The 13906-nt window shown below is 37.9% G+C and overlaps 1 protein-coding gene across 1 annotated transcript in view; it reads left to right on the top strand.

The window, feature by feature from the left end:
• Nucleotides 1-13906, top strand: part of LOC149311380 (potassium voltage-gated channel subfamily KQT member 5-like) — a 411580-nt gene that overhangs the window by 379824 nt on the left and 17850 nt on the right. The window contains exon 10 of the mRNA XM_089530917.1: nucleotides 8930-9150. Coding sequence (XP_089387043.1) covers nucleotides 8930-9150 — 221 coding nt within the window. The remainder of the gene's footprint in view (nucleotides 1-8929; nucleotides 9151-13906) is intronic.

Raw genomic sequence — 13906 nt, 5'->3', positions numbered from 1 at the left:
TTAAGAGTATATACTGTAATCACAAACCACCACCTATAAAGCTATTAGGTTAATAGGAATTCTGGATGTGTAAAGAATTGCTCTGAGCTTGTTTGTTGGGACTATGCCAGACCAGCGTAAAGCACAACATGTTTGCTGCAGATGGAATCTATTGACCTCTTTGTCACTTACCAAAAATAGTAATTCAAGATTCTGGCTCTCCTGGGAAAAATTGCCTGATCTCGGCCAAAAACTAGTTACATCTATTTTTCTATGACATTAATCTCAAATCAAAATGATTCTTGAACCAAAGAATAACAGGGAAATGAAAAATAACATTGGTCGTTCCACTTGTTTATCTTCTTAACAAAGATAGTCTGTTTACTGCATTTAAAAATTCATAAGGTGATAACTAAGAACACATTTTACTTGTCGTCATTCCTCTGAAAAACGCTTGTATATACTTCAACCATGATTTTAATGAGCTTTGTTTTAAAACATAATTTACACATTTACTATGTATACAAGAAGCGCTTGAAAACAGAATTTTGTAGATGTTGCTCCACACAGTAGATTAAGTAAGTAGAACACAGTGTGGTTTTGGAAGGTTTTGACCACACTATTGGAGCAACACCCACTACACCTTTGTGGCTTGTGATATTGTGGTGACAAGTTGATGGAATGACAAAACAACTTCTGCATAGTTGCAGTTTCTTAATTTACTTATGTTACCCTATCCCACAAATGTATTCATCAAATCAGCAGAATTAGTGGGTTTTCTTTATACTCCTGCAGTGGTACCACAGTGACCTCTAGTGTATTCAAATGATAAAGGGAAGCATCAGGAAAAATATATACTGTAACCCAGATGAAAAGTTCATGTATATAAATGTGTGTGTGATATATATAAAGAGAGGTGTGTGTGTGTGTGTGCACCTTCTCATTGCCTATCAACCTATAGTAACCCCATGAATTTCACAGGGTTTTCTTCGGCAAAGAATACTCAGAGATGGTTTTACTAGTTTCTTCCTTTGAAATATAGCCTTGTTATTGTTGCTAAGTGCTGTCAAGTCATCTTCAACTTATGGTGACCCTATGAATGAGAGACCTCAAGTCACCATGTCATCAACAGCCATGCTGAGACTCAGGGCTGTCTCTTCCTTGATTGAGCCTATCCATCTGTAATGCAGTATTCCTCTTTTCCTACTGCCTTCTACCTTTCCAGGAATTATTTTCTTCTATTTAGTCATGTCTTCTCAGCAATATGTCCAAAGTACTATTTCAACATCTTTATAATATACTTTAAAGTAAATGTAAATAATCTTTAGTAATTATTTTTGTTTTCTTAATATTCAACTGGAAACCTGCCTTTTCACTTTCTTCCTTGACTTTGTTTGGGAATTGTTCCAAGTCTTTGCTATTTTCTGCTAGTAGTATGGTGTCTTCTGCATATTTTAAAGTCTTGATGTTCCTTCTTCCAATTTTCATGTCCGCTTCTGCTGAATCTAGTCCTGCTTTATATATGATACATTCAGGGTACAAGTTAAACAGGCTGATAAAAGGCAGGCTTGCCTGATCCCCTTCTCAACTAGAAACCATTCTGTTTCTCTGTATTCTCTTCTGGTGGTAGCATCTTTTCCTGAGTACAGTATATGCATCTGGACAATCAAATGTTGTGGCACACCCATTTCTTTAAGAGCTATCTATACTTTTTAATGATCTACACAATCAAAGGCTGTAAAGCTCAGGGTGATTTTCTTCTGAAATTCTTCGGTGTGCTCTATTATCTAACATGTTTGTAGTATGAAACCTAGTCTTCCTTCCTTTCCTGAATCCAGCTTGGACATCTGGCATTCAAGCCACTCTGAAAGCATGTGGTGTATAAAGACCGTGCAACCAGAGCTCCCTGAAGCCACCCATGTCTGGGCAGCTGCTAGACTTCTGGCAGGCTTCAGGGCAGCCTGGGCGCTTGCGACATATAAACACTATGTTCCCAAGCCATCCAGATAGCAGCTTTAAAGGGCTACCTGTTCCGGCTCTTAGTCTAGCCCCTCAGCAAAAACCTGCCTGACATGGGAGATCCTACCAGCACCACTGCTATTGTCAGCATAGCCTCATCCCTCTCAGGAACACACAATCCCACCACCATGCAAAAGTAATGCCATTGGTAGTATAATATATCCTACAACACCTGGTATTTATCAGCTATCACCCATCCAAATACAAACCTAGGCTGACCCTGCTTTAACTTCTAAGAACAGATGAGATCTGGTGCCTTTAGGGTATATAGATAACAAAAGTCTAAAGAGAAAAGCAACTAAGCATTCTTAAACAGGAGAGGTTATTTGAATTAAATGCTTTCTGGACAAATTTAGACAAATAGCCAAACATCAAATCTATTAGTTTTTGTGAGAGTTGCTAGATTTTACTGTTCATCATTCTCCATTAATTACAGTCAAATCATAGATTTCAGATTACATTCAGAAAAGAATCTTAATAAGTTGCTTAATAAGAAATGAGATTTTAATTTTACAAATAATTTCTCTGCAAAAAAATCAAAGAGTACTATTTCCATCTACTCTTCAACATTTTAAACAATGAATTTAAACTATACTAAATTATTTTGCTTTCCGCATTTATTTAGGAATGTAGTTGAAAATATGCAAGCATTAAACTCTACCATGATATCCTTGTCTTTACTTCTGTTATACAGAGGACTGTAACTAGGCACTGTGATTAATATTCCTGTATCAGGTGCAGTTGCTTGAGGGATACATATCAAAACTCCAGAATCTCCTTCTTGCACACTGCTCTTTTTCAGGTTTGCCAGCTGAATTCCCACAAGTGAAAAGAAGTTGACATTTTAAATACACTGGTGAGCTGGATGCAAAACTGTAACATGAACCAAATCTAAGATGGAATAGATCAAGGGCAAAAGACCATTACTCAGGGGCAAGGATTTAACTCTCCCCTTAAAAGCAGCATAATATAAACTCTAACTAGAAAGCGAGGAGCAAATGTGAGAATGGGAAATATTTTGGAAGAGCATCTACTGTACTGCTCTTTGGCGACATCCTTGTTAATATGTGGAACAATGAAGGATAATTTATCTGCCTTTAAGCATATCTATAGAAGCTGTTCAAGCTTGTTCTGTACTTCAAAAAATTACACACAAACAGAGAGGGGGGTCTGCAAGCTGTGTTATGCATATAATATTGCTGGCCAAAACCAGTGGTGGCTGGTAGTTTTCCTGTTATTGGGGTACTGAATCCATTCCAGGTTTTAGCTTGCTTTAAATGAACTATCTAAAACACTGAACCTTCTCTCTCAAATAGGTCCATCATACTCGAAAGCTCTCTTGACATTCCGATTAAAATCCAGAATCAGTTTCCTGCCCCAGTGACATGGAAACACTAGCCCCCACTGGACAGAATATGAGTAATCATTTGCTGGATTTGGCTCCCTGTGAACACCTCTGCTGTGAAGTGAGTCTTGACCCTGGCTGATGAAAACTGCTTGAACCACATAAAGAAGCACAGTGATAGTTCTGTCCGGGCTCATTAAGGATGGCTGTTTTCACCGGCATTCCTTTAATAACCATAACATATATTTGAGCCACTCATAGCAAAGGATAATTTGGATGTAGACCTCTCTCCCAACTCTAAAATTACATACGCAATCCACGCAGCCTCTTGTCTTTATTAATGTCTATTTCCAACTGTTGTGTCTAGCTGAACAACTGTCTAGCACAGGCATACATTACTTCCCATCTGTCCAATTTATAGAATTGGGCTTATGTCCTCTACACACTTCCTCACTTTGTTATTATTTATTTAATTGGTTTTATTCTGCCTTTAAACAATAGTTCTGGGGGCAGTCCTCCCCCCCCCCCCAATACAATGATTAAAATGCGAATACAAAGCTATAAGAAGTTAAAAGCTACACAACATATAAGCACTACAACATATAAGAATAATATCTATAAAGGTGAGGATTTGCCTGCTGGTAAAAGGCAGGTACCAGATGAGTATTCCACATGTGGGACACTGTCATGAAGGAAACTCCCTCTGTGGCAGGCACTTGCCTCAGCTCATATAATGAGGCCTTCTCTGAAGTTAATAATGCAGAAGTTATACATTAATCTAGTTTTCCCTGCATATCCACATATTTGTTATCCACAGGTTCAATCTTCCACAGATTAAAAATACTCCAAAAATATAAATAAGAAAAAGTAAGCCTCGATTCTGCCATTTTACATAAGAGATACAATTTTATTATGCCATTGTATTTAATGGGACATGAGCATCCACAGATTTTGGTATCCAATGGGGGGGTCCTGGAGCCAAATCCCAGGGGATACCAAGGGACCAATGTATAAGTAATGACTGATCTATTCTAACCACGCTTTTTGCTCACTGCCTGCAACAGTGGCCTTGACTGGCAAGACAGTATAAGTGAAGGTATAGAAGAGTAAAAGAGAGTCACAGCAAGATTAGACTTAGACATAGTGGTATGTCAGAACCTTGGACAGAGTAGAAAAGAGAACTGTGGGTTTCCCAAAAAGCCATCTGAGCTCTTATGAATGTTGGCCAGCCATGTTCTGCTGCTAGCTGCACCTTATCCGAAGACCTGCCTATGTCCTTCAATGACCACTGTCTCATTCTGAAGCCACTGGTTCCTATGGTGTGGTGGTGCAGGGGCTGCACATGGAGAGAATGAATAAGGAGTCCAGCATTATTAAGCATATGCAAAAACTGAATGTCCTGGGCTTGTGTTGGTCCAACTGTTGCAAGGAGGGGAGAGGAGAGCATTTATTGCTTCAAATAAAGGAGGAGCAATGTGTGTCCAGTTCTGGATCCTCAATGATGGATCCATACTCCATCTGACATTCTGTTGTACTCTGAGAATTCAGTTGCAGTATGTATGTCCTGGATTGCTTAGGTCAGAAGATAGCTAGAAGTTTCATTTATTAATCACATCAAATTTAGCAACATGTAAGTCAGACTCTAAGCACAAAACAAGATAATGCATTTGTGTCAGGAGTGGACAACAGCACAGGTGCCAATTTTCCACTCCTGACATCCACAGGCCCACCTTCCCCATGCTCCCAAACACCCGATTTTCCCTCTGTTTACTCTAAAATAGTGAGTAGATGTGATATCATGTCATTTCCCGTCACATTTTGGAGAGAAAACAGAGGGGGGAAATGTATTTGATTGGATAGAGGATTCTGTTAGGGAGCGGGGATAGGTTTTGCATGTATTTGGGGAGTACTTTGAGCACAATTTGGGGTTTAATTTTGCCAGAAAATCACACTGAAATTTGTTTTAAACCATGTTGAGAGGTTTGGTGGACTGGTGGGGAGTTCTGGAGGTGCAGGTCACACTTTCCTTACTCCAAATGTATGTGTTTAATGTTTGTTTGTTTTTTTAAAAAAAAAATTGTCATGGAGGCATTGAATCAGGAGAGGATAATGCTCGTACTAGAGTCCCAATAACCCTGTCCATGAAACTGCTATTAGTGTCAATTACTACTTTCTTCCTGGGCCAGATGGCAATTTAAGAGGAGGAATTTGGTCATCACTACAAAAGGCAGATCATCTTTCCAATTGATCATGGTCCTAATTCTGATCCTATCCACCAACACACTTAAAAGGCAATGAATTAGCCTTTTCTTTAGTTTGGCCCTGGCAACTGAGAATCCTGGCACTTCCTTGGAAAAAAAGTGCAGAAAGGGATTGTGGAAACTACCCTGAATCCCATTTTGGGAGAAAGGCAGGATATAAATCCAATAAATAAATAAATAACAGAGAAGAAGGTGCAGATGTGATTGGCTCAAAGGTTTAAGACAAGGAAGATCAGGAAGAAAGATAAACAGCAGTATAATGCTACAAAGGCAGGGACTCCTGATTCCCTGTGTTTATCCATGATTCCTTCCAGATTTCTCTAACAGGAGTTTCAAGCCTTTCAGTAATCAGAAGCCTGGCTTATACAATGCTACCTTTGACATGGATACATTTATACACAGACTCTTAGTACCAATTTTCCCTTCACCTTTACCTGGAATAGAAGAAATAAACTACTGTATAGTAATATCAACAAAGTAAAATTGTTCCCATTTGTAAATGTGATATACGTAACAAGATTACTGTGCAAAACTTTATTCTTTTAGTTTTAGTTTAGTTCATCATATTGTGATTAATGTCGGAAAGAAATGTCCAGTTTTGTTATTAGTTTTTAGTTCGGGGTAGAAAAATCTTAGTACAAAGGGGAAACACATACCACAACATGATAGCATTGCAATGCAAAAATTTAAACTATCAGCAAAAACTGTATGCATGTACACATTATGTATACTAGTACTATAAGCAGCTTTGAGTGCTATTTTGAGGGAACAGAAGCATATAATTCAAATTATTATTAACAGTAATAATTTGACAAATTCCATCTTTTGATGTGTAGTGCTGAAACAAGAAGCAAGGGCAAATAAATACAGTGCTTAGAGATATATGACTAAGTGATTACAGATCAATGATTATTGGTTTTGTATGATTGATCACAGTACTGTACTTATTTGGCTAGAACACATATTGCTTTACAGCAGTCTCACCAACAGAACTGAATTGCCCTTGTTTCTGCAGAACAGGACTGGGAATTAGTATGTTTTCAAATTATTCTGGAAGGTGAAGAGATATACTGAATAAAGCACCTGAGAAATAGCAAGTATTAAGTTCCATGGTCTATTTCATGCTTGTTTCAAGAAATGCACACTTTTGTGTGGTCAAGAAAGATCACATTAAGATCATTCTGAAAAGGGTACTCTTCTGACTGCCTCAATAAAAATACACTTTTGTACAATGTTTTGAATAGTTTGGTTTTACTAGTTTTTAACATGACCTTAGAAGTTGCCCAGCATGTGCTTGTTTTGCTGCATTTGGTACAGGTTCCTTGCCTGAGCTATGCTTGTGTTTGGAATAAGATGTAGTAAGATGCATGTACACTTATTTCATGATCTAGAAATTTCTTAACTAGTTTCTCATAATTTCATTGTTTCATGTAAATTTATTTTTATTTCTTTATATATTTATATAATTATATTTTTATGTAATTTTTTTAATCAGGCAGAGAAACATTTCCTTTTTAGATTGCAATTGTTAGGCAGCTAGACATGTGGAACAATATTTTTCCAGGTTCTTGATAGTTGCAGAATATATTGCCATTTAAAATATATTTTATTGTCATGCTGCATTAAGTATGCAAAGACCATGACATAAGCAGAACAGACAAGACCTCAACTTGATTAGCAGCTATAGCAACAGGCAGATAATCTTTGCCACATGTGCCTTACTGGCCCCAAAGGATTTGCTTCTTCAGGAACGCTGCGTCCTCAGTGCAGGAACTGATAAACTGGGTTAGGTTTTAGACATTCTTCCACATGCAGCACAAATACCTTTTTTGACTAAGGAAGGCTCTTTTGCCTATTTAGAAAACCTTTACGAGTACTATGACAGTGTTTATTCCCAAAATAATTCCTTATGTAATTGGAAACCTCTGTTTGTGTCTCACTCATTGAACAGGGACTGTGGCTGTGATCTTAAACACGTTTAAGTCCCATATAATTCAGAAAAATGTACCTTTGAGTAAATATGTTTAGATGTGCTATGATGTGATAATATTACTTGTGTTCTATCGAATGGAATGCATAAATGTTTATTAATGAACTGTTAATTTCAGAAAACATGAAGATGTGGGCAAATTGCAATTTACCAGTCCTAAAAACCTTAAAGTGCAAGTGAGCAAGAGGAGACACTAATCCACAAATAAACAGCTTGCATCTTTGTTTAAACCCGAAATCTCAAACTACATGACATGACAGATCAGCACATGGAAAAAATTATTGTTTTTTCCCCCCAATCCCAACACATTATGGGGTTGTGCAGCTAATCACTTACAAGAAAATCACCCTCTGTAATGTCACATTCCCATGAACTATTCATCCCAGTGATAATGCTTACTGTATATTCTGTTAATTATTTTAAGGCTTGTTGATAGATTCTCTGTGTGTGTGATCTTGAGTGTTGTAACTAACAAGGGATTTGAAATGTTTGCTAATACTGTTTGTGAAGTGTTGAAAAGTGTCATGTTTTGGCAACATGCATGAATAACACTATTAATCTTGCCTGCTTTATGCTAACAAACAGCATGCAAAAATAAAAGCACTTGAAAAATATTATTCCAATACAGATTATTAGAATTGTGCTGACCTATGCTGTGCATTTTGAAAAAAGTTATATTTAAAATTTTAAAACAAATCTTTGTAATTTAATAAGCTTTTCTATTTAGTTTTCTTTCAGTTTTTTGTAATACAAGATGTAAACAAAATATAGTTATTGTACCACTGAAAATGAATGCCATTAACTCTACATTAACTAGAAACCAAATTAGTCAGTTAGAACTGCACATCACTCCCTTTTGAGACAGATTGCTTTAGATGCAAAACTTTAGGGTCAAGGGTTACCACACCACAGTTAATTTTGGAAATCACTGCCAAAGAGAGGTGAGCTACGTATTTCTTAAGAGCCATCTATAGCCTGGAGTGTGCACACAAAGCTTTAGTCTTTTATGCCAGTCCAGGAACCAGCAATCTGGTTGGCGATTCCAGTACTGGCATGACATTTCCCTCCCCTGAATAACCTCCCGATTCATTTCAGCCAAAGAAGCTGATCTATAAAGATTTAAAACAAATAGGAAGACCCCTTCACACATGTTGTAGATTCATACCTTTGGGAGACACTATTTCTATCAACTGGGGCATGTATGTATGTATGTGTATGTGTGTGCATATATACACGCGCACACACACACATATACTTCTTTGCAGCATGGTACAAAAATTACAATGTATTGGAATTAATTAATCATGAAGTAAAATACATCTTCTGCTTTCACAGTCAGAAGCTGAGCTTTAAAGAACGGGTACGAATGGCTAGCCCAAGAGGACAGAGTATCAAGAACAGACAAGCATCTGCTGGTGATAGGAGATCACCAAGTACAGATATTACTGCAGAGGGCAGCCCAACAAAAGTGCAAAAGAGCTGGAGTTTCAATGACCGAACACGCTTCCGACCTTCTCTACGTTTGAAGAGTTCACAGCCTAAGCCAGTGCCAGATAGTAAGATTTTTAAAATGTCAAATATCTTATTCATTGTAGTCACCATCTGATTTAACCAAGACTTTCATCAGTGTGGAGCCAAACACACATCTGAGAAACACTGTGTTACAGTTCCAATGTTTCTCCTACTGATGCTTTTACAGGCTGGGAGTATATACCTGTGTCTTTGCATACATCATAGATTATTTGGGCTCTCTCCCTATATTCAATGAAGCTTATCATTAAAGGGCAGGCTCCAAACTTTACTCCCTTTCTATTCATGAGCAGAACTACTCTTTGGTTTATGTGGAACACAGGTATGAAATTTTCTTCCAGTGTTAATCCATTGTGTAGGCCACAGACCAGGGAAGCTGTCAGCATTCAAAGAAGTCTTTTTGTAGAAAATGGAGGTCTTGCTGGAAAGGAAATGAACAAATAAAAAAATTGCAAAAGGAGCAGATAATAAAGTTGAACCTATTAGTGAGAACATTAAATTCAACAATAGCTGACCAATAAAGGACCGATTTCCTCAGTCTTCCCCAAAGACAGATCCATATTAATATTTTCCTAAAGTTCCTGGGGAATTATCCTGTGATCTGTCTGAGCTATACTGTCTGAGCTAAACTTGAACCTTTGAAAAAATTACTCCCAGACACATTTGATATAACTGCAGAAGTACCTCAGCCACTTGGTATTCTGAGGAGTAGAGAGCAATTATACAGTTGAGATTATGATTTATCTTTCATTTTACAGAGCCTTTCACTTACACAGTGTCTCAGGATTCAGTGCTATTCATCCTAGTTTTTAAAATCAATGTAAAGCTACTAGGTAAATCTATGTACAGTTTTGGTACTGTTGCCACTACCTCTCTTTGCTGCTTGTGAATCCAAGAAATGCTGTGACTCGGCTGCACAAGGATTTGGATGCTGTTTTAAAATAGATAAAATAAAATAAAATGAAGCTTCATCTGGATAGGGATTGGAAACTGTTCTGCATTTAGATCATCAAGCTAGATGGAGCTGCATTTCTCTTGTGAAATCAGGTGCACAGTTCGGAGGTTCTCTTGAATGAACAGGTTGCTTACCAGTAACTTTGGTTTGAGTTGCCATCTTTGTATTCACAGAAATGGGCCCCACAGTGTCCTCTCTAGTGAACATGCTCCCACCAACCAAAGCTATTCCTTCCTATTCCACGGTCCACCAAGATTTCAACAATGGAAGAGGAGAGGAAGGAAGGATGTTTGTGGGCATGGATAACCACTCCAAGAGCCAGTTACAGATAAACAATCTATTCTTATTTGTGTGTCTCACACAAACAGGTGATTAACTAGCTTACATCTAGTGACAGATCAGGTCATGGTAAAAGAGCAGACAGTAGATAAACTTAGTATCTCTGGAGTTTATCACACAGGACAAATCCCGTGCATAAACTGGATTTAAAGTGGAAAACTACAAAAGCGATTTGTTTTTCACATGACATTCAGGGTTAAATTGGATAGAAATTAGAAATAACCCACAAAAGTGGGTCGTTTTTTAGACGATGTTTGAGTCAATGAGAAATAATGTGACATTAATCCAAATGCAAAGTCGACAAACCCCTTTCGTTTTACTTTCGGGAACTTCCCGAAAGTAAAAAGGAGTGTGTTTTGTCGACTTTGTGTTCGGATTAAAAATGTGTTATTTCTCATTGATGCAAACGCGTCTGAAAATCAACCCACAAAAGCAGGTGTTTTGCTGATTTTAAAATCCTGCTTCTGCACAGGGTTTAACCAGTTTGCCTCCTATTTGCCTCTGTGTGATAAAGTCCCCAATTAGCTCTGGCGTCTAAGCGATAACATCACATAAACACTGATGATTCAGACCCTGTGACTGCTGTACATAAATAGGGAAATATCTCTCAGTACAACAACTGATGTAATGTAGTGTTGCAGAACATCTTCAGAGGTTTTGAGGGGCTCTTCAACTAGAGTATCGAAAGTATTTTGACAACCCATTTGGACAGTGACTGGGTTGAGACTGGGAGACATTTCTTCAGTCTTTAATGGAAAATAGATGGTTAGAATGTAAGCCACAGGGAAGGGGGAAGACACATCTCCAAGTGCTCAGTGGACGGCTGTTTTTACTTTGAAAAAAAGCCCAACACATTTCAATCTATATATTTTTCAATGGCTGCCTCCAGGGGCTACATAAAAACATCTAAATAAATATGTTTAAAATTAAAAGCAGAATATTTTATATAATAATACATATTTGATACATCATAATATATATCCTTCTAATCTTTGCATACTGCTTAATACATACTGGTATCAAATCTAACTAGAAATTTCTGGAGCCGAGAATCTCATTTTATTTGCTGGACAGAATTTTAACATATGAACTAGGCTCAAGGGTTGGTTTGTTTTAATGTTGGTAGGTGGTCAGGAAAAAAGAGAGCAGGAGAGCAGGGAACAAGATGGCCTTCATGGATCAATTCTGCAACCAGTCTAGAAAAAGTTCTGAGTGAATTTACAAAAGTGGAAGGAGGTCAAGTTCTTCATTTAATCCTCCAGGAAGGATTTTAATTTCAAAATCCACTCTACTTTGTTTTTTAAATAAAATCTTCTCCATATCGTTAGTTACCTTTTCTACAGCCCAAAAAATGATGTCTGCATTCCAAAAGTGTCTAATAAGGGAGCACATTCGAATGGTGAGACAATGTGTGATTGATATCAATTGCCTACAGTCCTGTAAACATCTAATGAATTATGTATAACTTCTAAAGATGAAGGAGTCTGATCAACACAGTATGTTATATCTCAGTTAAAGTGACACCATGAAAGAACAAGAAAGTAACTTCAGGACAAATGATCCTTGTAGCAGCATAGGAAAAGTGAAGACAATTCTGTCTCCCACCTGGCAGAGGAGAGGACAATGAGAAATCTGAATTTTAAAATTGGGATATATTAATCCGTGGCTTAAATAACATTGACGTGAGCCATTACAGGACTAGAAACAGGAACCATGAGGTAATAATGGTTGTGTGTGTGTAATAAGTGAATAAAGATGAACAATCTGAATAGCCAAGAAGAGGAAGGTTATTGAGCAACAAACACAAAAATGAAAACGTTTTATAAAAAAAGTCAAGTCCTTAACAAAGATACAACAGTATATGTAGCACGGTAGGATCATTTGCAAATACACTTAGAAGCAGGAATAACAGAGCCTCTTCCATTAAGACTTCCTCATTAACAGCCATTAAGACTTCCTTGTGCATGAAGGAAGGAGTCACTGAACTATGGTGGTAACGTAGGCTGATCCATCACACAGCCATGCAGAGGGACTTGAGATCTCAGTGATGAACCCTACTGTGAACAAATGCAAAAAGAGAGCTAGCACCAGTAGTGATCAAAAGCAAGGCCACCAATAGAATAGAATAAAATAACATCAAATTTGTATCAGCATAGCTTGATAATTAGCCTGGACAACAACATGAACAGCAGAAACAGATACACAAGATGACCTGATCTCTGAGGGGGAAATATCTCCTGGTGTATGAGTGGTAACACCTCCCATTGTGCAGGGTAGCAAAAAGGTCTACTGAAGGCATACTTGGGAGTAGGGTTCTTGACAGAGAAATCATTCAGACAGTTACCTGAACCACATTGTCTAGCAGTTCCATCTTCAAGGCATAAAACACCTTTATCTCCACAAGAATCTGAAAGATAAGTACGTATCAAAGGGATTCCCAAGGAGACTAAAGGGCTGTGCAGCCAGATTGGGGGCATGGCAATCACATGCCGTGGCCTGATCTGGCCTTTGAAGGGCACAAAAAGTAGCTCCTTTTTGCACTCTGCAAAGGTCACAATAGCTGCAGTGCCACAGCTTTACGGCGCTCCTTCAGCACTGCATCATGCGGATGCAACACCAGGGGAGCACTGTGATGCTACACGCCATGTGGTGCAGCACACAGCATCACACCAGCCTGGGCACAGAGGCGGCGCATGTGTCATGTAGACGCTATGCCCCAACTCATCCCGCAACCTGGCCCAAGCTGCTGGTCTGCACAGCCCCTAAGCCTTTAGCTGTGAAGTCCCTCCAGCATGGTCCCCAGACTGAAAAAGACGTATTTATGGTGACCACTCAGGGTGGCAGTCAGAAGGGAACACTAGACTGGAGCTTCAGTTGTGTTGTCCACCACAGAAGAGTTGAATGCATGATGAGGCATGTTAACGTCTTGCACTAATGAACCAGATGGGTATTGAAGTATAAGAGGAACCAGTGTTACAATGCCTAAAAACATGAGCTTTGTTAATGAGGAAGTCTTAATGGAAGAAGATCTCTTATTCTTCCTTCTAGTTGTATCTCCAGATGATCCTACAGTACTACATATTTTGTTGCATCTTTGTGAAGGTCTTGCTTTTCTTCATAAAATGTTTTCATTTTGTGTTTGTTGCTCATGAACCACAACAGAACATATTCTGAACTGACCATTTAGAATATGTGGTTTTTCCTAATGGAATCTGTTTAATTTGTATTCATCCATTTAATCTTTCTAGCCCTTTCCAGGAGATAAATAGGGCATCTTGAAGAGAAGGTGCAACTTACTTGCTAACTAACCATCTTGAGAAATTAGCAATTTCATTTCATTAATTAAAAAGATATCTACAATGACACATTTAATTACCATGTTTATTTCTGGAATTTCACATGAATTATAAAGATAAGGATACCATAAAAATGATCTTGATTTAATAAAATTATTGAAAATATGTGCTAATAAAAAGAATTAGATGGTT

Source organism: Sceloporus occidentalis, unplaced genomic scaffold (genome assembly GCF_023333645.1).
Source record: "Sceloporus occidentalis isolate IW3139 unplaced genomic scaffold, rSceOcc1.0.p SCAF_6, whole genome shotgun sequence".
Taxonomy (NCBI): Eukaryota; Metazoa; Chordata; class Lepidosauria; order Squamata; family Phrynosomatidae; genus Sceloporus; species Sceloporus occidentalis.
Note: the sequence above shows the minus strand (reverse complement) of the source record. Positions and strands in the feature narration are given on the sequence as shown.